This window comes from Agelaius phoeniceus, chromosome 22, assembly GCF_051311805.1.
Source record: "Agelaius phoeniceus isolate bAgePho1 chromosome 22, bAgePho1.hap1, whole genome shotgun sequence".
NCBI lineage: Eukaryota > Metazoa > Chordata > Aves > Passeriformes > Icteridae > Agelaius > Agelaius phoeniceus.
Window position 1 is genome coordinate 1624563 of NC_135286.1, and position 27720 is coordinate 1652282.

The 27720-nt window shown below is 52.8% G+C and overlaps 2 protein-coding genes across 8 annotated transcripts; one reads left to right on the forward strand and one right to left on the reverse strand.

Moving 5' to 3' along the window:
• Positions 1-10328: 10328 nt before the first annotated feature.
• On the reverse strand, positions 10329-19368 carry AZIN2 (antizyme inhibitor 2). Of its 6 annotated transcripts, none has more exons than XM_077189512.1 (11): positions 19213-19368; positions 18540-18653; positions 16822-16980; positions 16573-16746; positions 15637-15809; positions 14650-14781; positions 13976-14141; positions 13693-13855; positions 13144-13256; positions 12357-12577; positions 10329-11610 (listed from the first exon to the last, which is right to left on the reverse strand). In XM_077189512.1, the coding sequence occupies exons 3-11, from the start codon at positions 16918-16920 to the stop codon at positions 11469-11471; spliced, it is 1383 nt and encodes a 460-aa protein (XP_077045627.1). In that variant the 5' UTR covers positions 16921-16980; positions 18540-18653; positions 19213-19368; the 3' UTR covers positions 10329-11468. The 6 variants fall into 6 exon arrangements, with proteins under 6 accessions (XP_077045627.1, XP_054504325.1, XP_077045623.1 ...); XM_054648350.2 differs by having other exon boundaries at positions 16822-16996; XM_077189508.1 differs by lacking the exon at positions 19213-19368 and adding an exon at positions 19130-19185 and having other exon boundaries at positions 16822-16996.
• A 1172-nt stretch (positions 19369-20540) lies between these two features.
• AK2 (adenylate kinase 2) lies at positions 20541-27419 on the forward strand. 2 transcript variants are annotated; one of them, XM_054648522.2, is made up of 7 exons: positions 20541-20699; positions 21093-21218; positions 23009-23119; positions 23221-23315; positions 23874-23946; positions 24444-24639; positions 26606-27419. In XM_054648522.2, the coding sequence occupies exons 1-7, from the start codon at positions 20586-20588 to the stop codon at positions 26611-26613; spliced, it is 723 nt and encodes a 240-aa protein (XP_054504497.1). In that variant the 5' UTR covers positions 20541-20585; the 3' UTR covers positions 26614-27419. The 2 variants fall into 2 exon arrangements, with proteins under 2 accessions (XP_054504497.1, XP_054504496.1); XM_054648521.2 differs by lacking the exon at positions 26606-27419 and having other exon boundaries at positions 24444-24850.
• The last annotated feature ends 301 nt before the right edge of the window (positions 27420-27720 follow it).

Genomic DNA, 27720 nt, shown 5'->3' on the forward strand with positions numbered 1-27720 from the left:
TCCCAGCACCCTCCCAGTGCCCTCCCAATCCTCCCAGTGCCCTCCTAGTGCTCCCAGTGTCCTCCCAGTGTCCTCCCAGTGCCCCCAGTGCCCCCTCTGTCCTCCTCTCAGTGCTCCCAGTGCCCTTCCAGTTCCCTCCCAGTGTCCTCCCAATGCCCCCCAGTTCTCCCAGTGCCCCCCAGTTCTCCCAGTACCTCCCAGCTCTCCCAGTTCCTGGCACAGGGAAGAGCCAGGGCCTTCCTCACCCAACCCCTCAAGCCACCCTGGGCTATCAGTGATCACTACCACCCCTAAAAACAGAACCCAAACCTGCCAAACCCCTTTGGAAGGCACGGGGACACCACAGGAGCTGGAGGAGCAGGATTTATGGGACAGGACAACACAGACAGAATTCTGTGTTTGAATGGAATTTATGCATCATGTCTGAGGTGTAGGAATATGCAACAGGTTATTGTTTTTAAGGGTTAATCCTCTGTTAACCTGTGTCCTTTTTCGGGCTTGTGCTGCCCAGAAAAAGGTACCTAGACGTCCATAACACTTTGTATTTATTGTCTCATATTGTCCTAATTCAAATTGTCCAAATTATTATTACTCTAATTGTATTACTATTTTTATAACAATTTTATTACTATTAAACTTTTAAAATTTTAAAAACAAGTGATTGGCGTTTTTCACAGGGAGGGTGGAATATCACAGCTGCTTTAATAAATACAGGACAGACAGAGAATTATTTCACCCCTGCAAATGTGCAAATGCCAACCCTTTGATCCCAACACTAAAGAATTTGGAAAAAGAACTGTTCCCAAATAGCTTCAGAGTCCCCCCAGTGTCTAACAGACTGGGATGAAGTCAGAGGCCAGATTTGCAAAGAAGAAATTCTAAATCCTTTAGCTGTGCCTGTGCTATTCAGCCAGCAAGCCGCTGGTCCTAGAACACGGGTGGCTGTCCCGCCTCATGAGATAAAAGAATTGTGAAAAGCAATAAGGGACCGTGGTATCTGCTGCCCATATTTCAAGCAACTGCTGAAAAGCACCCTGGAAGGACAAACACTCACACCAAATGACTGTAAAAATCCTGCTGGTATAATTCTCACAGCCTCACAATATATGCTATGGGAACTCAAATGGAAAAGACTGCTCACAGGGGCACTAGCCACTTACAGACAGAGTACTGATGCAGACCTTCGTACCCTTGTCATGTCTAAGCTGACTGGTGACCCTCCTGATGATCAGAATGATAATCGAGTGAATTTACCCAAATCAGCGTTAGATGACATTAAAAAGATGGCTCGCAGAGCCTTTTTGCAAATTCAGCCTGCAGGAAGTTTTGAAAAAGCCTATAATCTGATTAGCCAAGACTCGTCTGAACCATTTACCACATTTGTGGACCGGGTAATGCAAGGAGCAGAAAGACAATGTGGCGATGATATAGCTCGCCCAATAATGATACGGGACATTATTGAAAATAATGGCAATGCAGAATGTAAAAGAGTTATCAAAGCCCTAGGAAAAGAAAAACCCACAGTGCCTGAAATGATTGATGCCTGTAACAAAATTGGGAGTCCACAGCAAGTGGCAATTATCCAGGCAAATGAACTTGGAAAAACTCTAGGAGAAAAAATTGAAAGGGCTCTTACAGCTCAAACAGCACAAGCAGCTGCACAGGCAGCACAAACAGAAGCTTTACCTGTAAATCTACCAAAGATGAGTGTCTGGGCTGCTTTAGCCAGGTCTGCAGGCTCCAATACCATCTGTCTATCTGACACAAGCCCTGACAAACCTTTTTCAGCCTGTCTAGTTGGAGTACCTTTCCCAAAGGGTTTTGATAATGTTACTCTTGATAAATATTGGCCATATGATGATCATCACGTATCTCCAACTCCCAGCCAGAAACACCAAATTTATATTGATAATTCTAAAGCTGATAAATCTGACCTTCAAGAGCTAGAAATCCTAGGCTCATTACCTATGGATACCTGTTACTTCTTTCATTTCCTAGGAGAAGATGGCCCTCATTTAAACGTTACCCCATATCACCCAGCTTATAGCAATGTGACTTCTGGGTGTAATCAAACTGAGCTTCTTACGTATGACGAACCTCACGCAGATCATTTTAACAAACTTCCAATTCCATTCCCTAGAGGAATCTGGCTCATCTGTGGAGACAGGGCCTGGCAAGGTATACCCTCAAAAATAGATGGTGGCCCTTGTGCCTTGGGACAACTTACAATAATTGCACCCAGTGTCAAAGAGGTAGTCAAAAAGAAAAGCAGAAAGATTAGATCCTCCTGGGGACATCAATCTGAAAGCAACTGTGACAGCGATTTTCACTCTTGGAACTCTGGAAAATCAATTGTTGCAAGCATTTTTCTACCTCAGTGGGGCTCCTCAGCTGCACTGACACCATTAAACAAGTTAGGGTGCTGGCTCAGCAAAGAAGTAACTCACCCACCCGTGAGTCCCCTCCAGCAGCACACAGGAGCCTGAACCCTTGGAGGACGGCGCAGCTCTCGCAGCAGGACAACACCCAAGTGAGACAGGCAGGGACAACGTCTGTGGCTGCAGGGTGTCACAAGGGGCTGCGGGCTGAGGGGAGGGGCCTGGAGGGTGGCACAGAGGATGGGGGGAGCTGAGAGGCAGAAGGGGGCTTTAGGAGGAACTGGGGGGCTTCAGGGTGGCACAGAGATGCTGAGAGGCTGAGGGCAGGGAACTTGAGGGTGACAAGAAGAGGGTGAGGGGAAGCAGATGCCTTGAGGGGCAAAGTGGGGGCTGCTTGAGGGTGACAGGTGAAGCAGCCCTCACACCACCCCTAACCTTACCCTAAAAACCACCCCTGACCTGCTTGTTTCTGCAGGATGGGACAGTCATTGTAAAGAAATCAATCAAGGGAAATTTATCCCCTTGGAAAGATGATTGGTGAGTAATCCCTGCTGGGATTTCAGTCTCTGGTTTTAAGGAGCTGCATGGGCTTCAGTGAGATTGAGGTGGAAGTGACTAATGTGGGTCTTTGTAGCTGTACAAAACATTTGCTAAATAATTGGATCTGGAAACTCTGGTTTCTGGTGGAAAAGCCTCTGTGGTTGTGTTCTGTGGGTTCTGTGTGAAAATCAGCCTGTGGTGGACACCAAAGTGAAGCATGAGCTGTGTTAAGGGTACAAATGTTTCTGGAGGAGGAAAGGGAGAGCTGCAAGGTAAGCAAGTGTGGGGAGATATCGCGAGATCTCAAGATATCGTGAGGTCTCAAGATATCGCAATGTTACGCATAGGCAGAACCCCTCCCCTTTTACCGTTAACCGACTGTTACCCCCTGTTATAAATGACCCTGCCTAACCGTTAATAAATGCCAGTTACCATCCACCACATTGGTGTATGCGTGTGCTTGGCCCACGTGGCAGAGGGGCTGCCACTAAACCGTCCTCGACCCAAGACGCCATGCGAGGATTCCTTTCCAGTTTGATCCTTTTGATTCCATTGATGAGTGGACAAAACGACTCATTCTGTCTCTGGGCTGGATGTGCTTGGGGATCCCGAAGTGCCTGGGAGACCTTTGGGCATGCAAGAGCCGCAAAAACCGGGCTGTTCCCAAAGCCTGGGAACTCCCGCTGTGAGCCGGGGGTTTATCCCGGACTCCTCCATCCCTTCAGCCGCTGCCCGGCGGGATCGGGGGCACCCGCAGCCCCGCACGGGCCCGGGGAGGCGGCGCTGGGGGCCGGGCCGGGCTGGGCTGGGCGGCCCCGGGGAGGCACCTGCGGCGGCAGGGCTGTGCCGGGGCTCCCTCCGGCCGCAGCGGCACCGGGCTCCCCGTGGCAGCGGCGGGGCTGGGCTGGGCTGGGCTGGGCAGGGCAGCTCCACGCCAGGGAAGGGGCGGGAGCGGCGGCGGGGGCAGCCCTGCAGCCCCAGCGGGCGGACGGAGCCGGAGCCGCTGCGGCAGCGCCGGAGCCCCGAGCCCGCAGCATCCTCCGTGAGTAGCGCCGGCTGAGGGTCGGGTGTAGGAACCGCTCTGAATGGGGATCATTGCAACCTTTCTGCCCTAAGACGGTCACTTTCTGCCCTAAAACTCTCTTCCTTTCTGCCTAAAGCTCTGTTCCTTTCCGCCCCGTTCCAAGCGATGGTTTTAATGTATGTTTTAGCAGCAGCTCAACCTGGGCAGCTCATGCCAGAACCTGAGAAAATGCTTATGTAAAGGTGCTGCCCTGACATGGGGACACTCAGGCTCACACAGGGAGGGTTGCTTGCCTCAGGGAGTGTTAATGGTAGATGAGTGTTGTTTTCTGTGTCCTTTTGTTGTTTTGGGTTTCCTGTAACAATAAATCAACCTGTAATGAAAATAGAAAAAGGTTATAATCTTGTGTTAATATGTGTTTTGTGTTGTACTGCTCTGTATTGTAGGGTGAGCACAGGGTGAACTCTCTCCTCCTTGCTGTGACGCCTGGGCTGGCAGGAATGACACAGTGACCTCGGCCAGCCGATGCTGCCTGTGCCATCACCTGGCACTGACGTGTTTGATGAAAATCCTTTTGCTGGGATTTTTCTCCTGAGAAGCCTCAGAACAGAAACGGAACCAATAACGATCTGCTGGCTGTGGAGTGTGGGCTGGAGATGGTTTAGCAACAGGGGCATCTTAGATTGGTCTCCTGTGCATTGTTTCTATTTGATGACCAATCACGGTCCAGCTGTGAGCAGTCCCAGTTTTTTTATTATTCATTCCTTTCCAGCTTTCTGATGTCTCCTTGGTCTTTTAGTATAGTTCTAATATCTCATTTTCTTTTAATATAATAGAGATCATAAAATAATAAATCAGCCTGGTGAAAGGTGGAGTCAAGATTCTCATCTCTTCCCACGTCCTGGGGACCCTCAAATACCACCACAATCACCGGCTTGAGCTGGTCTGGGCAGCACCAAATGAAAAAAAAAAAAGCTTTAAAAATAGAAAAATTAAAAATAAAAATGAAAAAAACCCCTTTTAATTAAAAAAATAAAATTAATTAAAAATAAATGAAAAACAAAAAAAAAACCTGTAAAGTGCTGTAAAAGTTCCATAAAAGGAAGTGCTGTAAAGCACAACCGTCATAAAAAAGCCGTAAAGCACACCAAAATTAAAAAAAAATAAAAAGCTTTAAAAATAAAAAAATTAAAATAAAAATGAAATAAAAAATAACTTAGAATTTAAAAAATAAAATTAATTAAAAATAAATGAAAAACAAAATAAAAACTGTAAAGTGCTGTAAAAGTTCCATAAAAGGAAGAGCTGTAAAGCACAACTTTGTAAAACTGCCATAAAGCACACCAAAATAAAAAAAATTAAAAGCGTTAAAAATAGAAAAATTTAAAAAAAAATGAAATAAAAAATAACTTAGAATTTAAAAAATAAACTTAATTAAAAATAAATGAAAAACAAACAAAAAAAAAAAAAAACGGTAAAGTGCTGTAAAAGTTCCATAAAAGGAAGTGCTGTAAAGCACATCAAAATTTTAAAAAAAGCTTTAAAAATAGAAAAGTAAAAATAAAAATGAAATAAAAAATAACTAAGAATTTAAAAAATGAAATTAATTTTAAAAAAATGAAAAACAAAATAAAAACGGTAAAATGCTGTAAAAGTTCCATAACAGGAAGTGCTGTAAAGCACAACTGTCGTAAAACTGCCAAAAAGCACACCAAAATTCAAAAAAATAAAAAGCTTTAAAAATAAAAAAATAAAAATAAAAATGAAATAAAAAATAACTTAGAATTTAAGAAATAAAATTAATTAAAAATAAATGAAAAACAAAATAAAAACTGTAAAGTGCTGTAAAAGTTCCATAAAAGGAAGAGCTGTAAAGCACGACTGTCATAAAACTGCCGTAAAGCACACCGAAATAAAAAAATAAAAAGCTTAAGAAATAGAAAAATAAAAATAAAAATGAAATAAAAAATAACTAAGAATTTAAAAAATAAAATTAATTAAAAATAAATGAAAAAAAAGGTAAAGTGCTGTAAAGCACAACTGTCATAAAACTGTCGTAAAGCACAGCAAAATTAAAAAAAAATAAAAAGCTTAAGAAATAGAAAAATTAAAAAAAAAATGAAATAAAAAATAACTTACAGTTAAAAAAAACCCAATTAATTAAAAAAAAAATGAAAAACAAAATAAAAACTGTAAAGTGCTGTAAAAGTTCCATAAAAGGAAGTGCTGTAAAGCACAACTGTCATAAAACTGCCATAAAGCACACCAAAATTAAAAAAAATTAAGAGCGTTAAAAATAGAAAAATTTTTAAAAAAAAGAAATAAAAAATAATTTATAATTTAAAAAATGAAAATAATTTAAAAGAAATGAAAAACAAAATAAAAACGGTAAAATGCTGTAAAAGTTCCATAAAAGGAAGTGCTGTAAAGCACAACTGTCATAAAACTGCCATAAAGCACACCAAAATTAAAAAAATAAAAAGCTTTAAAAAAAAAAAAAAGAAATAAAAAATAACCTATAGTTAAAAAAACCAATTAATTAAAAAAAAAGAAAAACAAAATAAAAACGGTAAAATGCTGTAAAAGTTCCATAAAAGGAAGTGCTGTAAAGCACGACTGTCGTAAAACTGCCGTAAAGCACAAGTGTCGTAAAAGATGCCGAAAAGCGCTACTGTCGTAAAAGCTGCCGTAAAGCGCGACTGTCGTAAAAGGCGCCGTAAAGCGCGACTGTCGTAAAAGGTGCCGTAAAGCGCGACTGTCGTAAAGCTGCCGTAAAGCGCGACTGTCGTAAAAGGTGCCGCAAAGCGCGACTGTCGTAAAAGGTGCAGTAAAGCGCGACTGTCGTAAAGCTGCCGTAAAGCGCGACTGTCGTAAAAGGTGCCGTAAAGCGCGACTGTCGTAAAGCTGCCGTAAAGCGCGACTGTCGTAAAAGCTGCCGTAAAGCGCGACTGTCGTAAAAGGTGCCGTAAAGCACGACTGTCGTAAAGTGTCGTAAAAGGTGCCGTAAAGCGCGACTGTCGTAAAAGGTGCCGTAAAGCACGACTGTCGTAAAAGGTGCCGTAAAGCGCGACTGTCGTAAAGCTGCCGTAAAGCGCGACTGTCGTAAAAGGTGCCGTAAAGCGCGACTGTCGTAAAGCTGCCGTAAAGCGCGACTGTCGTAAAAGGTGCCGTAAAGCGCGACTGTCGTAAAAGGTGCCGTAAAGCGCGACTGTCGTAAAGCTGCCGTAAAGCGCGACTGTCGTAAAAGGTGCCGTAAAGCGCGACTGTCGTAAAAGGTGCCGTAAAGCGCGACTGTCGTAAAAGGTGCCGTAAAGCGCGACTGTCGTAAAGCTGCCGTAAAGCGCGACTGTCGTAAAAGGTGCCGTAAAGCGCGACTGTCGTAAAAGGTGCCGTAAAGCGCGACTGTCGTAAAGCTGCCGTAAAGCGCGACTGTCGTAAAGCTGCCGTAAAGCGCGACTGTCGTAAAAGGTGCCGTAAAGCGCGACTGTCGTAAAAGGTGCCGTAAAGCGCGACTGACGTAAAAGGTGCCGTAAAGCGCGACTGTCGTAAAGGTGACGTAAAGTGCTGTAAAGCGAGACTGTTGCAAAACTTCAGTAAACCACAACTGTCTTTAACAGAGACTTTTAGGATACAGGTGTTTAAAGCACTTTATTAGTATTTCCTGCCGGGCCATGGCTGCCGGGGAGCTGCTCCCAGCTTGCAGGGCGCTGCTTGAGCCGTGTTTGCTGCACGGGGGATGCCCGCAGCAGCCGCCCCGCCGAGCTCCGCCCATGCTGTGACTCCGCCCCTTGCTGCCACGAGTCTTTAACAGGACACGCCCCCCTCCCGTCGGACCCCGCGGCTCCGGTACCCGCAGTCCTGCTCGGCCCCGCCCCCTGCCGCCTGCCCCCCGCTCCCGCCCTCCCCGCCTTTGCCATCCCCTTGGTCTCCACGCCCGGTTTCGCAATCCTCACGGCCCCGTCCCTCAATTCCCGCCTCTACGAGCCCGCCCACCAACGTCACCGCGGCCCCACCCCCTTCCCCCCGCCCCCCCCCCCCCGCCGATCCCGCCGCTTTCCCCCCCCCCCCCGCTACCCGAGAGCGCGGCGGCTTCTCCCGCCCCCCAAGCCCCCTCGCCCCCTTTGCCGACACAGCGGCGCCGCTGCTGGCCCAGGTCCCGTCGCTGCTGCGTCCTTGCAGTCCCCTGCAGCTCCCGGATCTGCGGTGCCGAGCACGCCTGGCGCGGCCGCGCTGGCGTCCTCAGCGCCCCCTGCGGCCGTTGCCGCGGGAACCCCCCCTACCCCGGCGTTCAAGCGCATGCAGCGCACCCCGAGCTGCCCACGGGCTCCGCGCAGGGCAGACGCCCACGGCTGAACCCGCCCCTGCCGGCGTTTGGCCGCAATCCCCCGGTCCCGGCACGGCACCGCCTGCGCCGGGACCGGGGCGCCCCGGCCCGCCGAGCCACCCCGTGCCGGCACCGCAGCGTCCGCACCGGTGGCTGCAGCCCCGCCCGTGCCTGCCGCCGCTCCTGCCCAGCCCCGCCCGTGCCTGCCGCCGCTCCTGCCCAGCCCCTCCCGTGCCTGCCGCCGCTCCTGCCCAGCCTCCCGTGCCTGCCGCCGCTCCAGCCCAGCCCCGCCCGTGCCTGCCGCCGCTCCTGCCCAGCCCCGCCCGTGCCTGCCGCCGCTCCTGCCCAGCCCCGCCCGTGCCTGCCGCCGCTCCTGCCCGGCCCCGCCCGTGCCTGCCGCCGCTCCAGCACAGCCTCCCGTGCCTGCCGCCGCTCCTGCCCAGCCCCGCCCGTGCCTGCCGCCGCTCCTGCCCAGCCTCCCGTGCCTGCCGCCGCTCCTGCCCAGCCCCTCCCGTGCCTGCCGCCGCTCCTGCCCAGCCTCCCGTGCCTGCCGCCGCTCCTGCCCAGCCCCGCCCGTGCCTGCCGCCGCTCCTGCCCAGCCCCGCCCGTGCCTGCCGCCGCTCCTGCCCAGCCTCCCGTGCCTGCCGCCGCTCCTGCACAGCCTCCCGTGCCTGCCGCCGCTCCTGCCCAGCCTCCCGTGCCTGCCGCCGCTCCTGCCCAGCCCCTCCCGTGCCTACCGCCGCTCCAGCACAGCCTCCCGTGCCTGCCGCCGCTCCTGCCCAGCCTCCCGTGCCTGCCGCCGCTCCTGCCCAGCCTCCCGTGCCTGCCGCCGCTCCTGCCCAGCCCCTCCCGTGCCTGCCGCCGCTCCTGCCCAGCCTCCCGTGCCTGCCGCCGCTCCAGCCCAGCCCCTCCCGTGCCTGCCGCCGCTCCTGCCCAGCCCCTCCCGTGCCTGCCGCCGCTCCTGCCCAGCCTCCCGTCGCTCCAGCACAGCCTCCCGTGCCAGCCGCCGCCCCAGCCCCCAGCGGCTGCACGCCGCGCTCCAGCCCCCCCCCCCCCCGCAGCAGACTCCCGCCGCCTCCACGCCGCCCCTCCCGGGATCATCTCCCCGCCTCCCGCCACCCCGGGATCATCTCCCGCTGACGAGGCCGCCCCGCCGCCTCCCGTGGTCGGTTTCTCGCTCCTGCCGCCGCTCCATGTCGGGCCGAGCCGCGTCTTCCACACCGCAGCCCCCCACTTCAGAGCTGCTGAATGGCGCAGCTCCGCCGCCTCCTGCAACCACGGACGTCCCGGCGTTCCGGCCGCAGCCGCAGGCGCAGCCCCGGCTCCCGTTCCCGCAGCTCCGCCACCTCCCGCGCCCGCCCGACGTGCGGCCCCCGCCCGTCATGGTCCCCACGCTGCCCTGGTGACACAACCCACGCATTCACGGTTGCTACAACCCCGCACCGGCGATATCGCTCCGCGCCGGCTCATCCGACCCCAGCGCCGCCGCCACCCCCCCACTGCTTTCGCCGCAGTTTTGGAACAGCCCGGTCCCGGTTCCGAGCCGCTGCGTGCCGCTGTCCGACCACAGCCGCCATCCCTGTGCCCTGTCGCGCCGCTTCCGCCGCCACCGGGTCCGTACCCGGCACCACAGCAGGCGAAACGGCAGCGCCTTGCATGTATCCTTCCGCGTCTTTCCCTCTGCCGGAACTTGAGGAGCCGGGCACGGCAGCATCACCGAGAGATCCCTCCGCAGCGCGGGACCCTGCACACCCCACACCTGGTGCGCCTCCGCGGGACCCTGCACACCCCACACCTGGTGCGCCTCCGCGGGACCCTGCACACCCCACACCTGGTGCGCCTCCGCGGGACCCTGCACACCCCACACCTGGTGCGCCTCCGCGGGACCCTGCACACCCCACACCTGGTGCGCCTCCGCGGGACCCTGCACACCCCACACCTGGTGCGCCTCCGTGTTTTCGCCTTCAACACTCCCAGCACCGAGTGGGACTACTTTGTGTCACGATTCGGCCGCACAGCCGCATCCACGCACACAAACCGTGCAACGGGGGGGGGGGGGGGCTGGAATATGACAGCTGCTTTAATAAATACAGGACAGACAGAGAATTATTTCACCCCTGCAAATGCCAACCCTTTGATCCCAACACAAAAGAATTTGGAAAAAGAACTGTTCCCAAACAGCTCCAGAGTCCCCCCAATGTTTGGGACAGATTCAGACCCTGAAAATTCGGCAGCATTAATCCCAAATTAGAAAACTCACAAAAATCTTTTGATAATTTTTAACGAACAGACTGGGATGAAGTCAGAGGCCAGATTTGCAAAGAAGAAATTCTAAATCCTTTAGCTGTGCCTGTGCTATTCAGCCAGCAAGCCGCTGGTCCTAGAACACGGGTGGCTGTCCCACCTCATGAGATAAAAGAATTGTGAAAAGCAATAAGGGACAGTGGCATCTGCTCCCCAGATTTTACGGGGATACAAACCAAAACTACTTCAAAATATTACAGAGTATAAAAATGCACTACAACACATGAGAGCACAGTGGACAATGCCAGAGGATTTAAAAAATCCCACTTTTCCCACTGTAGGATTTTTTATCCCTCCAGCACCACTGTGGGACCTTTTCCCCTGGTGCTGCCATGGGATTTTCCCACCCCAATACCATGATGGGACATTTCCCACCCCAATACCATTATGGGACATTTCCCACCCCAATATCATCATGGGACATTTCCCCTGGTGTTGCCATAGGATTTTTCCCACCCTAATGTCCCTAATATCATTGTAAGATATTTCCCCTGGTGCTGCTATGGGATTTTCCCCACCCCAATACCATTATAGGACATTTCCCACCCCAACACCATTATGGGACATTTCTCACCCTAATACCATGATGGGAAATTTCCCCTGGTGCTGCCATGGGATTTTTCCCACCCCAACACCATTATAGGACATTTCCCACCCCAATACCATTATGGGATTTTTCCCACCCCAATATCATCATGGGACATTTCCCCTGGTGCTGTAATGGGATTTTTCCCCACCCCAACACCATTATGGGACATTTCCCACCCTAATACCATTATGGGACATTTCCCCTGGTGCTGTAATGGGATTTTTCCCCACCCCAACACCATTATGGGACATTTCTCCTGCCAGTACCACCACAGGACCTTTCCCAGCGTGGCTCCTGCCCCAGAGCTGCTCAGATGATGCCAGCTGGAGCGAAGACAGGGGTGACACAAAGCGTCTCTGCCATCTCCCAGCCACAGGACAGGGGCGTGCAGAGGCTCTCACGCTCATCTTCTGTCTGGGGTGGCTTTCCCTGGAACAGCTGGATGGTTTTCCTGCAAGGGGAGACAGCCAAGGGGGAGGAGCAGCCCCTTGAGAATGGGATGGGGACACGCCAGGGCTCTCCTGTCCCCCAGAACGACAGCCAGAGGTGAGCTGGCTCTCTTTTCTCCACTAAAAAACTGCCTCAAGTTTGGTAATATTAAAAAAAATAAGATTTTTTTGCCTCTGAAGCCATGATTTCACCCTGAATTTCCAGGTTTTGGAAACTCAGATTTCCCCCTCTCCCTTGGGCCCAGGTGGAAGAGAAGGCTCAAGTTTGATAATATTAAAAAAATAGGATTTTTGCCTCTGAGGCCATGATTTCACCCTGAATTTCCAGGTTTTGGGACTCAGATTTCCCAGGTGGAAGAGAAGGCTCAAGTTTAAGATTAATAGTAATAATAATAATAATAATAATAATAATATAATAATTTTTAAATAGGATTTTTGCCTCTGAGGCCATGATTTCACCCTGAATTTCCAGGTTTTGGAACTCAGATTTCTCAGGTGGAAGAGAAGGCTCAAGACATTAATTAAGACATATAATAATAATAATAATAATAATAATAATAATAATAATAATAATAATAATAAATTTAATATAATAATAATTTTTTTAATATTATTTTTTCCTCTGAGGCCATGATTTCAATCTAAATTTCCAGGCTCTGGCTCTCAGATTTCCCACTCTCCCTTGGGTCCAGGTGGATGAATGAGAAGCCCTTGCCTGGCACAGGACCCATCCCTGCCCATCCCTTACCAGGCCATGCGGGACATGGCGTAGGTGACCCGAGCCTGGGCCCCCCCGGCTGTGAGCAGGGATGCTGTTGGGGTGCTGTAGGCTCCCATGTCCCCAAAGATCAGCCAGTCCCCCACGTGCAGCTGGGGCAGCTGCAGCCCCTCGGCGATGCTGGGATCCTCTCCAGGCCCCCGCGGGCCCCGCAGGCTGCAGCTGTGCCAGGGCTGCTCCGGGCACGGCCTCTGCAGGAAAAAACAGGGGGTGAGGGTGTCCCAGGGGCACACTGAGCCCCAAATTCAACCCCACAGAGTGGGTGCAGCTTCCCCTGAGGCAGGAGGGTGGCTGAGGGACATCCTGAGCTGTCCCCAAGGGTCTCTGTGGGATGAGCATGTCCCAGGGGCACACTGAGCCCCTCACCATGTCCCAGTGCCACACTGAGCCCCTCACCATGTCCCAGGGGCACACTGAACCCCAAATTCCACCCCACAGACTGGGTACGGCTTCCCCAGTGGCAGGGGGTTGGCTGACACAATCCTGAGCTGTCCCCAAGGCAGGTGAGCCCCTCACCATGTCCCAGTGGCACACTGAGCCCCAAATTCAGCCCCATGGACTGGGTGCACCTTCCCCCTGTGGCAGACCCAATGTGAGGGACATCCCAAGGGTCTCCGTGGGATGAGCATGTCCCAGGGGCACACTGACCCCCAAATTCAGCCCCACAGGCTGGGTGCAGCCTCCCCTGTGGCAGGAGGGTGGCTGCCCCAAAGTGAGGGACATGCCAGGCTGTCCCCGGGCCAGGTGAGCCCCTCACCTTGTGCAGCCGGGGCCTGGGGCAGGGGCTGTCGAACAGGAGGCAGCTGAAGGCGCCATAGATGCCATCGCTGAGGTGATAGACCAGGCTCTTCTTGCTGCCACACTCTTCCTCTGGAAGGGACGGGGGAGAGGGCTCAGGGGGGCTCAGGGACACAGGAGACACATCAGGGAACAGGGAGAGGGCTCAGGGGACAAACTGGGGAGTGGGGAGAGGGCTCAGGGACACAGGGGACACATCAGGGAGAGGACTCAGAGGGGCTCAGGGACACCTCAGGGAATAGGGAAAGGGTTCAAGGGGTCTCAGGGACACAGGGAACACATTGGGGAATGGGGAGAGGGCTCAGGGACATGGGGACACCTCAGGGAATGGGGAGAGGGCTCAGGGACACAGGGGACACATTGAAGAGGAGGGAGAAGGCTCAGGGACACAGGGGGCACCTCAGGGAACAGGGAAAGGGCTCAGGGACACAGGGGACACCTCAGGGAATAGGGAAAGGGTTCAAGGGGTCTCAGGGACACAGGGGACACCCCCTGCTGTCACACCTACCATCAGAGCCAGGCTGCTCCACGGGGATCTCCTCCAAGGCAGTGATGCTGACAGCCAAGGTGAAGGCAGAGGTGACGTAGTAACGCCCAGGCCTGGCAATAATTTCCACCCCACTGCCCTCAGGGAAGTACAAATCCAAGGCAGAGTTTATCCCAGCAGCGATCTGTGAGGGAAGAAAAAGAACCTTCCTGTTGGTTAGCTGGGAATTCTGCGGGGATCCAAACCCAGGGAGAGCTCCAAGCTCATTCTCTGCCTGCCGAGGGCAGAGCTTGGAGGTTTGTACCTCTTCCAGCGGGGCTCTGGTGTCCTCAGTGGCAGGGAAGCCCCCCCCGATGTCCAGGAGGTGCATGTGGTGTCCCAGCTCTGTCCCCATGTCAAACACCAGTTGTGCTGTGGCCACAGCCTGGGCCCAGGCCTGGGGCTCCAGCCCACGGCTCCCCAGGTGGAAGCTGAGGGCACAAACCCCATCTCAGCGGGGTCTGATCACCCCCAGAGCAGAGGGGACACGGCCCTGGGGTTGGCACTCACACAGCTTCCCACACACCGTGCCAAGGCAGACCCACAGAGCCCCATGGAGCCTTTCCTGGGCTCAAACCTGCCCCAAATTGGTCCCAACAAGGTCAAATTCCTGCCTTCACCTCACTCCCAATGACCCAAGCCAGACCCACAGAGCCTTTCCTAGGGTCAAACCTGCCCCAAATTGGCCCCAACAAGATCAAATCCCTGCCTTCACCTCACTCCCAAGCAGAGCAGCTGCAGCACTGACCCAAGCCAGACCCACAGAGCCTTTCCTGGGGTCAAACCTGCCCCAAATTGGTCCCAACAAAATCAAATCCCTGCCTTCACCTCATTCCCAAGCAGAGCAGCTGCAGCACTGTTGTTCCAGCAGGGCAGAGCTCCCCAGATCCCCATCCAGAGGGGCTGAGCACCCCTAGGGAAGGAGGCCCAGGGCTGTACCTGATGCCAACAACCTCCACAGCCTGGTCCTTGGCTGTCTGCAGCAGGTGCCCACAGGATTCCAGCGTGGTCCCAAAGCTCAGGCTCGGGTGGGCAGCAGGGATGGAGTCAGCATTGATTCCCAACAACATCCTGCACAGCAAAGCCACCAAAGCTGGGTTAAAGAGTCTTGGAATAACAGGATTGTGAAAGGAAAAGCCTTTGAGGGCTGGAAAAGCCCTCAATAATCACTGAGCCCAAATATTAACCCCAAGTATTAAGTCCAGCACTAAACCATGTCCCTGAGAACCACACCTACAAGTTGTTTTAACTTTTCCCCTGCTGCTGCCGTGGGATTTTTTCCCACCCCAATACCATGATGGGACATTTCCCCTGCTGCTGCCATGGGATTTTTCTCACCCCAATATCATTATGGGACATTTCTCCTGGTGCTGTTGTGGGATTTTTCTCACCCCAATACTGTTATGGGACATTTCCCCTGGTGCTGCCATGGGATTTATCCCACCCCAATACCATGATGGGATTTTTCCCACCCCGATACCATTATGGGACATTTCCCACCCAATACCATGATGGGACACTTCTCCTGGTGCTGTTGTGGGATTTTTCCCACCCCAATACCATTATGGGACATTTCCCACCCCAATACCATTTTGGGACATTTCCCCTGGTGCTGCCATGGGATTTATCCCACCCCAGTACCATGATGGGATTTTTCCCACCCCAGTACCATTATGGGACATTTCCCCTGGTGCTGCCATGGTGATTCCACCCCTTCCCTGGGCAGCCTGTTCCACTGCCTGGTGACACATTCAGTGATCCAATTTTCCCCCATATCCAATCCAAACTTCCCCTGGCACAGCTTGAGGCCGTTCCTCTTGTCCTATCACTTGGCAGAAGAGACTCACACCTACCTTGTCCAACCTCCTCTTGCCCCCCACAGCCCCCTGCCCATTCCCCACTCCTGTGGCACTGCCAGGCACCCACCTGGCACGGGGGTGGCTCCTGGCCACCTTGCTCAGCTCCACCTCGTTGTCAAAGGCCATCAGCCTGACCCCGTGGGTGGCTGCATACCTGAGGTGGGCAACCTGCTTGCAGGGGCTGCTGTAGAAGATCCTGTCTGGTGGCACCCCAATGCCTTGGACACGGGTGATCTCTGCCTGCAGGGACAAGGGGACACGTGCAGCAGGTCCCCAGGAGCTGGCTGTGGAGCAGCCACCAGTGCTGAGGAGTGTCACAGCCTGGGCTTTTCCAGGGAAAAGCTACCAGAGCTCAAAGGGATCACAGTGGACTTTGTCCTGGCATGGACAGGTTTAAAAACACCAGAGAATGGGAGAGGAGACGAGTGGGGTTGGCAGGCTTGGGGCTGACTCCTGGTCTGAGCTGTGACAACTCTTGCCCTTTCTCCTCCTATTAATTTATATAAATATATATATAAAATATATAATATATATAATATAATATATAATATATAATATATTATATATTATATATTATATATTATATATTATATATTATATATTATATATTATATATATAAATATATATAATATATAATGTATAATTATATAAATTTATATAAATTAAATCCTATTTAATTACATAAAAGTAAGTGATTTGATTTTGCCTCTTCCCTGGAAGCCTGGCTGTTAAAAATGACAAGCAGGAGGGAGCAAAAAAGCTTTAGATTCAGCCCTAAGGACACCAAGAGCTGGACAGCTGTGACAGTGACACCCCAGGGATGTGCTGTGCCACCAGCCAGGACAGCAGGGACAGGAACGAGGACAACAAAGATGGGACAAGGAATTCTGGGCTGTGACAGCAGAGGGAAATGTCACCTGGAGCACAGACTTAGGAAAGGAGGGTGAGCTCTGCCACTCCCCCACCAGCATTTCCCCTGGAGCTGTCCTCCCACAGCCCTACCTTGTTGGCACAGGCAAAGCCTGCCCCCAGCTCTGCCAGCAGCCTGAGCACCCCTTCAGTGCCGTTGCATTTCACTGGGAAATAGGGCTTCACCCGGGGCAGGGCCTTCAGGAAACACAGGTGCTTCTTCACAATGTCCCCCAGGTCTGCCACGAAGACGGCCTGCTGCTGGCTCTAGGGGACAGCTGGAGTGAGCAGCAGCTCCAGGAGTGCCCCTTGCAAAGGCAGCAGCAGAGCATCAGCCCTCACCTCCTGGCACAGCTCTCCCAGCAGGTTCTCCAGGAGGTCTCTGGTGGTGAAGCCCTCCTCCACCATCAGGAAATTGGATTCGTTCAAGAACCCGTTCATGGTGTGATGTTCTGGGTGTGGGGATGCCCCTTGAAAGAATCCTGGAGTTGAGGATGGATTCTAAGGATGAGACACGCTGTAAAAAGGAAAGGAATATGTGACAGTGTTCACAGGGGTCTCAGGCTGAGGGAAGAGATGAGGATCTGACTCTGTGTTTCAGAGGCTGATTTATTTATATATTTATAAATAAATATAAATAAATATAAATATATAAATAATATATATATTCTATATTTTTATATTATATAATAATATACAAATATATATATATAATATTTATCTATTTTATGATATATATTACATTAAAACTATACTAAAAGAATAGAAGAAAGCATTTCATCAGAAGATTAGCTAAGAATAGAATAAGAAAGAATCAATAACAAAGGCTCTGTCTCGGGCTCTCTGTCCGAGCCAGCTGGGCTGTGATTGGCCATTAATTAGAAACAACCACATGAGCCCAATCCCAGATGCACCTGTTGCATTCCACAGCAGCAGATAACCATTAGTTGCATTTTGTTCCTGAGGCCTCTCAGCTTCTCAGGAGAAAAAAAAAATCCTAAGGAAAGGGTTTTTCATAAGAGATGTCTACAACAGGAATATTTAGAGGAAGGGTCCAGAAGCTCCATCAGCATGGACCACCCCTCCCACAGCCAGGGTAGAGCTCTGTGCTGCTCTGCTCCAAACCTGCAGCTCAGCAGAGCCCTGCTCTGGGTTACAGCATCTTCCCTGGGGGAGGAGACACATTTCTCTGCAGTTCAGAGCTGTTTTGGCACACAGCAGCCTTGTCTCCATCAGCAGGCACCAGCACAAAGCCAAGTGCACCACAAAGAGCAGAGATGCCTCTCTAGGCCAAGAGAGGCCCCTTCATGGCCTGGAATGTGCTGAGTGCTCAGTGGGGTGAACATCCCAGATGGATCCCAAACAGCTGAGGGCTCCTGGACCCACCTTCCCAGGGGAAAGGCCCAGCACAGGGCACTCACTGACACCATCCAGCCTCAGGGCAGCCTGGATCCCTGCTGTGGGTGCAGTTCTGTGGCTGTCCCGTGACACAGGGTGTGGAACAAGGGGACAATTGAGCAGCACTGAGTTTTCTGGCTCATCCTAGCAAAGCTTTCATTTTGATCTCACACCCTGAGCTTTAACAAACTCCTGCCCTGGATCCAGGCTGACCCATAACCCAGGGAGCTGGTGAGCTAGCAGGGAACATTTCCACTCCAATAACCCAGGTTTAGCTCCAGGGCTCTTCCAGGAGCACGGTCTCTCTGATTTGAAGTGAGCAGGAGGCAGAGGTTTCATCTCTCAGAGCTGCACACCCCCTCCTCCCCACAGACACCTCCTGACTGCATTCCAGGGGGCACTGGGAGAAAGACCACGCTGACCCTGGAGCAGCAGGATGTTGTAATGCATTGAGCAAGCACCAGCAGCCAATCCCACAGGCAGGAATGGGATGAAAAAACACGTTTTGAACTCTTAGAAGGAAAGGAGAGCAACTCCTTCAGCTTTACCCTTCAGTCCCCATCACCAAACAGCACCAGCCCACCCTGGCTGGGCACAGAAGGGATGAAATGGGTCACTCCTGTCAGGACTCATGCCCCAGCCTGGGACATTCCCCTCCTTACCAGGGTCCAGATGTCCCTCCCAGGTGTCCTGGTGTGCTGTCAGGGGGGGTCCCCGAGGAACACCAAGCTCCTGCAGCAGCCTGAGGTGTAGCTGTGCCTGGGGGTCCGGGGTTTCTGGGGAGAAGCAGTGCAGGGGCTTAGAGAGGGAGAGGGGCACTGACAGCACAATGCCCTTCATCCCCATCCTTAAATCAGCAACCACAGGCACTCCACAGCTCCCTTCTCACTGTGCCAGGCAAAGCAGCTGCCCCACAGCCCCCCCAAAGCCCCCTTACCTCGGAAAGCATTTAAACAGACTCTGCCATGGGTATCCCAGGAGAATGAACCAGCTCCAGGGCCGGCTGTTTGTCCTGCCCCAGCTCCCTGCCTGTCCCGAGCCCCTGCAGAGGATGGGGGTGCTCTGCACCCCTTCTCTCCCAGCGCTGCCTCCCTGCTCTGCCTCCCAACCGTAGCCATGACAACCAAATCCAGCCACCCCATTGGCTGAGCCGCCTCCGAGCATCCTTCATCCCTTTTGGAGGAGGCTCCCCCTCCTCGCCCACCCTCTGCCGAGGCTGGGGCTGCCCCCTGCAGCCACCCCGGGCTCTCACCGCGTCCCCGCAGCTCATCCCCAGCCCCGCAGCCCGGCCCTGCCTCCCGCAGGGACCCTCGGGGGCGAGAGAGCCCGAAATACCTCGGAAATGCCGCTGCCAGGGAAACCAGGCTGCCTGCAGATGAAAGGCTGAGCGGTGTTTGGCTGGCAATCCGGAGAGGGGGAGGGAGTTGGGAAGATGTCAGGGACCGATCCTGCCCTTGCTGAGCTGCTGCTGGTTCTGGTGGGTGCCCCAGGGGCAGATCCAGCTCTGCCATCAGTGCAGATGCTCTGTGTGATGATCTGTGAGACCTGGATCTTGGACATGGTGTCACTGCTCCATCCCACAATTTTTATTTTTTTTTTAAATGCTTCTTGTTAAATGTGCAGGTCTCTCTCTGGTGCTGCTGAGAAGCCAATGTTCTGTCTGTGGAGGGGTGGCTGTCCCCTCTGAGGGGGGAGTGAGAAGGACCAACTTATCCTGAGTTTCTCTATTCAACACTGTGGTCTTGGCTTTGCCACAGACTCTCCTGGCAACCAGGGCCAAGGAAGTTCTTGTCTGCTCTGAGATCCTGGCTGGTTTTGCCTTGCTCTGGCCCATCCCCAGTGCTGGACTGTGCTCTGTGGGGTGTGGGGACCATGCAGAGAGGCTGGGAGAGCAGAGAGGGGCAGAGCCCTGCAGTGCCAGCCCCCCTGGATGTGCTGGGCAGTGTTGTGATGCAGAGCCCATGCAGAGCAGGGCACTGAGCCCATCCCACGCAACGCCAGGGCCAGCACAGCTCAGAATCCCAGGATCAATTAGGTTGGAAAAGATCTCTGAGATCACAAAGTCCAATTCTGACCAGACACCACCGTGTCAGCTGGCCCACAGCACCAAGTGCCACATCCAGTCTTTCCGTAAATACTTCCAAGGGTGGTGACTCCACCATTTCCAGAGAAGCTCGTTTCAATGCCTAAACTTCCTGTGAAGAAATTCTTCCTAACCTTGTGCCCTTGTGTAGCTCAAGACTGTGTCCTCTTGCCCTGTCACCAGCTGCCTGGGAGGCAAACCCTGCCCTCACCTGGCTCCAAACTCCTTTCAGGTAGATGCAGAGAGATAAGGGCAGCCCTGAACCTCCTTTTCTCCTGGCTCAGCTACCTCAGCCGCTCCCCATCAGATTTATACTCCAGCCCCATTGCCGTTCTCTGGACACATTCCAGCAGCCCAATGTCCTCCTTGAGCCGAGTGACCCAGAGCCGGACGCAGCTCCCGGGGCTTGGGGACAGCCCGGGGCAAACGCGGAGACACCGAGCGATCCACGTGGCGCGCAAAGCCCCGCCCACCTCCTATACCCCGCCTACTTCATTCATAACCTCGCCCACTCCATGTAAAGCGCGCTATATTTGCATATTATATCTAATTTTCATAGCCCCGCCCAGCGGCGCTGTCCCCGCCCACGAGGCGCGGGCCGGGCGCGCAGTTGGCGGCGGCGGCCATGGCTCCGAGCGCTCAGGCGGGCCCGGGCCGCGGGCAGGCCCCGGCCGCGGGGATCCGCCACGGCATCCGCGCCGTGCTGCTGGGCCCGCCCGGCGCCGGCAAGGGCACGCAGGTGAGGGGGATGCGGGCGGCACCGGCCGGCGGGACCTTCCCCACTGCCGGCGCTCAGCGTGTGACCCCCGCGTGGAGGGACGCGGGTGTCCGGCCTTGGGCTGCCCGCTGAGGGATCGCGGTGCGCGGTGTGTCCGTGTGGGCCCGGCTCTCCCGTACGCGGGGGCTCGGTTCTATCCCGCCTCCAGGGCCCCGCTCGCCGCGGCTCTTTGTCCCCGATCCCTTTGTCCCGGACTCGGCCCGGGTGTCGCTGAGCTCCGGGGCTCCGTGCCGGGCCCTGCCACGTGCTGGCCGGTCAACGACTGTCCCGCTGCCGCCACGGGGGGACGAGGCCCCGCCGGGCCGGGGATCCTCAGCCTCCGAGGGCCGCTCTCACCTCTGTCCTCTCCCGCAGGCCCCGAAGCTGGCCGAGACCTACTGCGTGTGTCACCTGGCTACCGGCGACATGCTGCGGGCCATGGTGGCCTCGGGCTCCGAGCTGGGCAAGCGGCTCAAGGAGACGATGGATTCGGGGAAGCTGGTGGGTCCTGGGGAATGTGCTGGGAGGGGAGACGGGCTGGCGGCATCTGGAATGAGAGCAGACAAAATCCATCTCCTAATTAGGATTCTTTAATTAGCGTAGGAATGCAGATTGCAGGGTGAAGGCAGATTGCAGGGTGAAGGTAGGGATGGGGGCTTTCCTTCTATCACCCTGCAGGAGAAGCATCCTATACAAACATCCTTCCTCTTCAAAATTACTGCTTGCTTACTAGCAGCTTGTGGCCCTGGGTTGTTTTTATTTTTTAGGGGGTGCAGTCTGGCTGGTAATTTTCTGGCTCCTGAACACTGAGGTCACAGTGTATCCTTGGAGCTGCAGGATGTTACAGCCGGGCTTTGAGGCTCCTGTGTCCCTTCACTTGATACCTGAGCTCCAGGTATCACTTCAAAGGGTTCATCTGCATCCCAGCTCTTGCATAAGCTCGATTCACCTGTAACTGTGAGGTGAAAATGGACCTGAAGGTGTTGCTGTGGTAGTTACAGCAGCTGCTGTGTGACAGAGACACTTTGGATTCTCAAGGGACACAAGTTAGAATCTCTGACATTCTTTTTCTGAGGGTCTCATTATCTCACCCTTACAACTGAAATATCTCAGGGAAACTCAAGGGACCACAAATTGCAGTGACTTGCCCCAATGTGGGGCAGATCTCAAGCATCCCTGTGGCTGCCACGGCCTCCTAACACCCCAGGGAGAATCTGCAGGCCCCAGATGGGGAGAGCAGCCTTATCTGACTTCTGCTCAGAGCTCATTGCAACACCGAGCCTGCAATACCCAGCTGGTTATGAAAGATAGGGACGTTATCTGGCCAGGCTGGTGGTATCTGCCACGTGTGTTTGTGTGTGGCAGGCAGCTCCAGGCTTCTCCACAGGCACATCCCACAGCCCTGTGATAACTCAGCTGGGAGCACACCAGCATTTCAGGATGGCCTTTATGCTCAGGATCTTTTTTTTCTCCAAAGGGTGTAATCAGGAAGGCACAGAAGTGACTTGTTGCTTACTTCCCCTGCCTGCAGGGTTGTTGTTTGTGTGTTGTGACAGCCTGGTCCCCAGTCCTGCTGGGTCCCAGTTGTGTGTGCTGGAGAAAACAGAGCTGCTCCCAAATAAACAGCTATTGTTGGGGCTGCAGCATCTGTGAGTGCTGCAATGTGGAAAAGGCACTAATCCCAGTGGTATGCTGAGATTGTTAGATGGGGGAAAAAACTATCCAGTGAAGCCAGAGCTTGTCAGCAACTCTTGGGCTTTTACCTTTGTATGAGGTTTATGGGAGTCAATGAGCAACTCGCCTGCTCTGCCCTTCCTGCCCGGGCCTGCCTCCCGAGGTGGTTGTGTAGGTGAAGGTACAAAGTAACAGGAAATCAAGGTTATGTTGATACTTTGTATTGTGAATTGGTTAAAAAAAATAATAATCTAAGGAGTTTGAGCTGACAGCATTCCTTGCAATACAGCAACCTTTGTAACAGTGAAGTTACAGTGCTGGTCCAAGTCCCTGCGTAGGCCGGAGTGTCCCTGGAGTGAAATGTGGCATTGCCCTTGTCCTGGTGTTGCAGGGAGTGCTGCCCTGATGTGGGCAGGCCTGAACAGGCAGCCTGAGCGTTGACATGAATTATGGAATCACAGAATATCCTGACACACAAGAATTGGAAGGGACACACAATAATTATTGAGCCCAGCCCTTGGCCCTGCACAGGATGACTCCAAAAATCCCACCCTGTCCACAGCTGTGTGTAAATTCAGGGTGCCCTTCCTGACAACATACCTGTCTCATCTCTGCAGGTGAGTGATGAGATGGTGGTGGAGCTGATTGAGAACAACCTGGACTCCCCTCCCTGCAAGAACGGGTTCCTCCTGGACGGCTTCCCACGCACAGTGAAACAGGCAGAGATGGTATGGGAGCCCCTGCTTGGGGGCTGCTGCAGCACCCCCTTCCCTGTAACCCAGGGTCCCTGCTCCCTCAGCCCCTCTGAGGTGGGTGTTTGCTCTTGCAGCTGGATGAGCTCCTGGAGAAGAGGAGAGAGAAGCTCGACTCCGTCATTGAGTTCAGCATCCCTGACTCGTTGCTGATCCGGAGGATCACGGGACGGTAAATCCTCCTGTCCCAGTGCTCTGGGCTTGGGATTTCCTAGTCCATGGAAGAGCATCCTCATTTCAGATCCCAGGTTGTCCTCGTGGTGCTTAAGGCTGGCTGTGCTGCTGGTCTCTATTTCTGCCCTATGCCTGGGCCAGCTTTGAGCAGAGCACCTTCCTTGCCCTGTAAATCAGGGATTTCTATAGAAAATCTAGAAAATCTCAGCTCACTCTAAGTTCCTCCTTCTCCAAAGCTGTAATTGCTCCCCTGGAGCAATTACACAGGACCCTGAATACATTTGGGCACCAGTAACTTCCTCCAGGGTCAGGAGTGTGTTCTCTTGCAGACCCCTTTCCCAGCAGAGCAGGATGTAAAACTCCCCTTCTCCATCTCCCAGCGCAGCTGCTTTTCCAAACTGAAGAGGCCCTTGGTACAGAAATAACTGGAGAGAATTTTCTTACAAGTGAAAGGCTAATGGTGCTGCAGTGGCAGATGTTTCTGTGCTGATGAGTGGCAGGTTCAGGAGATCTTGTCCTGACCAGCTGCTTTGCTGACACTTCTTTTCTGTCTCAGGCTCATTCACCCAGCGAGTGGCCGCTCGTATCACGAGGAGTTCAGACCCCCGAAAGAGCACATGAAGGACGATGTATGTGAGCTCCCAAGGCTGCAGCTTACCTTCCTTTGGGTTTAGCTGATGCTTTGCAGTCTCTCCCTGGAAAAACTCATTTCTTTCCTTCTCTTGTACCTTCCTGTCCTGGCTTTCTGGGGAGCGTGGGGAGCTGCTTGGGCAGCCTGAGCCGACGGCACTGCGGGGAGCGAGGCCTGGAGGGATGGATGGATGGATTGGATGAAGGGCATGGCCAGTCTGCAGAGCTCAAATTGTGACTGGTTTCATCCTGGGGAGCAGCTGTAGCTGGTGCCTGCTCTCGAGGCTCCTTTTAGAGACAGAATGGTGTGTGGGGAAAAAGACCACGGTGCTGAGCCCTTCTCTCTTCAGTGACTGCTCTGGGACTTGTTCTGGCTGCCCTGGGTTGGCTCCATCTCCTCTGCAGCACCACCCTGGATGAGGAGGGGAGCAGGGAGAGAAGGGGGGGAGCGTGCCAGGCTGCAGCTGGCTGGAGAATGTCGCCTTGCTTCTCCCAGGTCACTGGAGAGCCCCTGATCCGCCGCTCGGACGATAACGAAACGGCCCTGAAAACCCGGCTGAAGGCCTATCACACCCAGACCTCCCCCCTGGTGTCCTACTACAGCAAGAGAGGGATCCATACGGCCGTGGATGCCTCCCAGTCCCCCGACGTGGTGTTTGCCAGCATCCTGGCAGCCTTCACCAAAGCAACATGTAAAGACCTGGTTATGTTCATTTAAAGCTCCATCCCAGGATGGGCTTCTCCTTTTATTTTTTTTTTTCCTCTCTCTTTCTCTGTCTCTGTCTCTCTGGGGCCAAGGAGGGTGAAGAGCTGAGCAGAGTAGAAGGGGAAGGGATGAGGTGATGCAGCCCAAGGCAGGGCTGTGCTAATTCTCTAATTTAATTAAACGAGCTGTTAACGGTTTCTATGTGGCTATATGTGAACGTCAGTCTGTGTGTAGATGTTGGGATTTTTGGCCTCTAGAGGCCGCAGCGAGCCCAGGCTCCAGCTGCCCGAAATGGGCTCTGCACTCCTTTGGGTGAAACAGCCTTTGTTTCATCCTAGAAATGCTCCTCTCTGAAAGGAGCTGTACTTCCAGCTCCTCCCAGCTACCCCACAGGGGCCTTGCAGAAGGTCGGGGATGTGGGGGAAGGATTTCCCAGGACATGTGAAGCTGCAGGATTGAAACCTGGAGTTGCTCTCTGTGTGTTGCTGTGGGAGCAGCCTGAGGGACAGCCTGGCTGCTGCTCGGGGCTGGATGATGATGTGTTCTCCTTGTATGTGTTTTATTCCCTGTGGGGTAGCAGGTTCCCGTTCTGATGGCACTTGGGGGGCAGAAAGAGGGTGGGGGGGTTTCAACCTTTATTTATTTGTGGAATTTATAGCAGATTAGTGAGATGCTTCTTTTTAATGTGAAATCTGTGGTCAGAGTCTGACAGTTACTGTGTGGTAGGTTGGGATGTCCTGAGGATAAGAAAAGAACTTTGGTTTTAACTCTTCACTCTTGCCTTGGTTTTGACCAAGGAGAGGAAGATGCATTGAGCTTCCCCTGATCCCAAAGTCTAAATAAAATAAAGCCTTATTGCAAAACAAATGATTTCTCAAGGCTCAAGAGACAGAGTTATTAAGCACTGGCTCCATGTGCCCTTGAGCTAACGACCTTCGTTGTGAGCTCATGGAAATGTTCCTGTTTCTTGAGCAAATCCAGCAGCTCCATCAGGCTGTGTTTGAGGACACTGCGTGTGCTCAGAGCCTTTCCAGGGCATTGTGCTGCTGTGTGGTGACACTGCAGGGCTGGCACTGACCTTTGGCCATGAGGGATTCCAGCCCTTCCTAGAGGACCCTGCTGTAAATATGGATTGGCCCAGAGGAAACTTTGTCCTTTGGCATTCCGTGTGTGTTTACTGATTGTTATTGAGAATCCTCCTCTCTCTCTCTCTCTCTGGGGATGGCCCACTCCATCCTGTGCACTGAGCTGCTGTGAGCTCTGTGGCCAGAGCAGATGTTTAATCCTCAGGAATCCCTTGCTCTTTTCCTTTATAACTTCTCTTTTGCGTGACAATCCCCTCTCTGTCCTCACACATCCTTTCCAGGGACAGAACCTCTTCCCTTCCAGCAAACTGGGAACCAAAAGCAGTTGACTTGTTGCTCTAGAAAGCACATGACTGAGGAGAAAGGCTCTGACAGTAAACAGGGCTGGGTTTGCCAGCCTATTGTCCCCTGGGATTCCCAGACAGCCCTTGCTCTGTCTCTGGGTTTCCTGTGGAAGGATAAGCTGGAATTGGTGTGCTGGGAGGTTGGGATAGCATTTAGGATAGGACTGCTGTGCCCCAGGGAGTGGGAAAGTGTGTGGGTTACAGCTGCCCTGGCATCTTGGTGATGAAAGAAGTCGTGTGGAAGCAGCTCTTATGTGAGAGCCAAAGGGAGAGCTGCAGCTCCCTACACTCTGGGAAGGGTTCCCAGCCAGTTGGCATGCCTGGATTTGGTCAAGGTTTTACTCTACAGCAAGAGCAAGATGTTCCCCCACTCTTCATTCCTTTCCTCCCTTGTGCTCTCTTCACATCCAGCTCACCAGCCTTTCTTTGGGTTTTGTTTTTTTTTTTACCATAAACCATGCTTAATTTTGTTTGTTTGTTTTTCCCTAAATATTTTTTTTCTCTCTGTTCCCATTTATTCCAGCTGAGTGACTCCATCGAGCAGATGAGACACCACCAAACGCTGCACACTCTGCTACATCACCCATTGCAGCCCTTCCCTGGGTGCAGGGAGGGCAGCTGGGAGGGGGGTATGATTGATGGGAGGGGGGCAAGGAGGTGCTAGACAAGGGGTTGGGGGGCTGATTTGGTTGGGTTTTGGTTGGATTTCTTACTTGGCAGAATCATTGTGAAGAGGAGGTGGCCTTCTCCTTAGAAATCATGTTTGTGGAGGCAAAACAATTGTGGAGAGGGAAATGTCTCTCAGTGATCAGCTGCAGGTCCTTGACCTGTTGGAGGGCAGGGCTAGATGTTACTCCAGGCTTCTCCAGGACTTTCAGGGCTCTTGGTACTCTGAGGCCACTGAAAGGTTTGCTGTGATTTTTTTCTAAAGTTGCTTCCTATCAGCGAGGACCAAAAGGAACAAATGATTCATCATCATCATCATGTGTGAAATGGAAAGGAAAAAAAGATGCCGTGGTCTTTTCCTGGAAGTTCTGTTTTTCTTGTTCTGCTGCATTCCTAAACCCTGGCATAAAGACTTCTCAAGGATTCTCTGCTGCTGAACAGAGGGGCTGTGCCTCTAGTCCAAACCTGCCTTACTTGGGAATGGGGTGGCTTTTCTGTGATCATGACCAAGCTGGAATTCACACAATGCTGAAGAAATGCAAAAGAGACTTTTCTTAATTGCCTGCAAAAATAACACTTAATTTGGGGGTTTTTTTTGCATTTCTTTTTAGATCAAATGGTGCCTTGTCTAACCTCTGAATCAATAATAAAATAACCCCTTTACATTTGTATCTGGTGCTGTGTCCTCTTTGACCTGCAGACAGCGTGGAGGATGAGGAGGCAGATGACAGCATCAACTAACAATTGAGCTGGGTGGATCCTGGGGCCTGATTCTATCTCAGGGATGTTCTGTGCAGCTGGAAATGTGGCTTGTAATTCCTTTTATCTCTTCTCCTTGCTGAGTGTGTCCAATGCTTTAGATCACCATAGCAATGGTGGTTTTTTGCTGGTCCTCTCTCCTGTTTCTTCCTGTGTGAGGCTGAAAGCACCGAGCCCCTGAGTATCCTCTCTGTCCAGAGCTCCTTGCAGCAT

Bases quoted from the DNA above. Each gene is read 5' to 3' on its own strand.
- AZIN2 (XM_077189512.1), bottom strand. From the start codon at position 16,920: ATGAACGGGTTCTTGAACGAATCCAATTTCCTGATGGTGGAGGAGGGC. The intron at 16,747-16,821 runs GTGAGGGCTGAT...GCTGTCCCCTAG, and splicing joins TGGGAGAGCTGTGCCAGGAG to AGCCAGCAGCAGGCCGTCTT. The intron at 13,257-13,692 runs GTAGGTGTGACA...CGTCCCTTCCAG, and splicing joins GGAGCAGCCTGGCTCTGATG to AGGAAGAGTGTGGCAGCAAG.
- AK2 (XM_054648521.2), top strand. From the start codon at position 20,586: ATGGCTCCGAGCGCTCAGGCGGGCCCGGGCCGCGGGCAGGCCCCGGCC. The intron at 23,120-23,220 runs GTATGGGAGCCC...TTGCTCTTGCAG, and splicing joins CAGTGAAACAGGCAGAGATG to CTGGATGAGCTCCTGGAGAA. The intron at 23,316-23,873 runs GTAAATCCTCCT...TTTCTGTCTCAG, and splicing joins ATCCGGAGGATCACGGGACG to GCTCATTCACCCAGCGAGTG.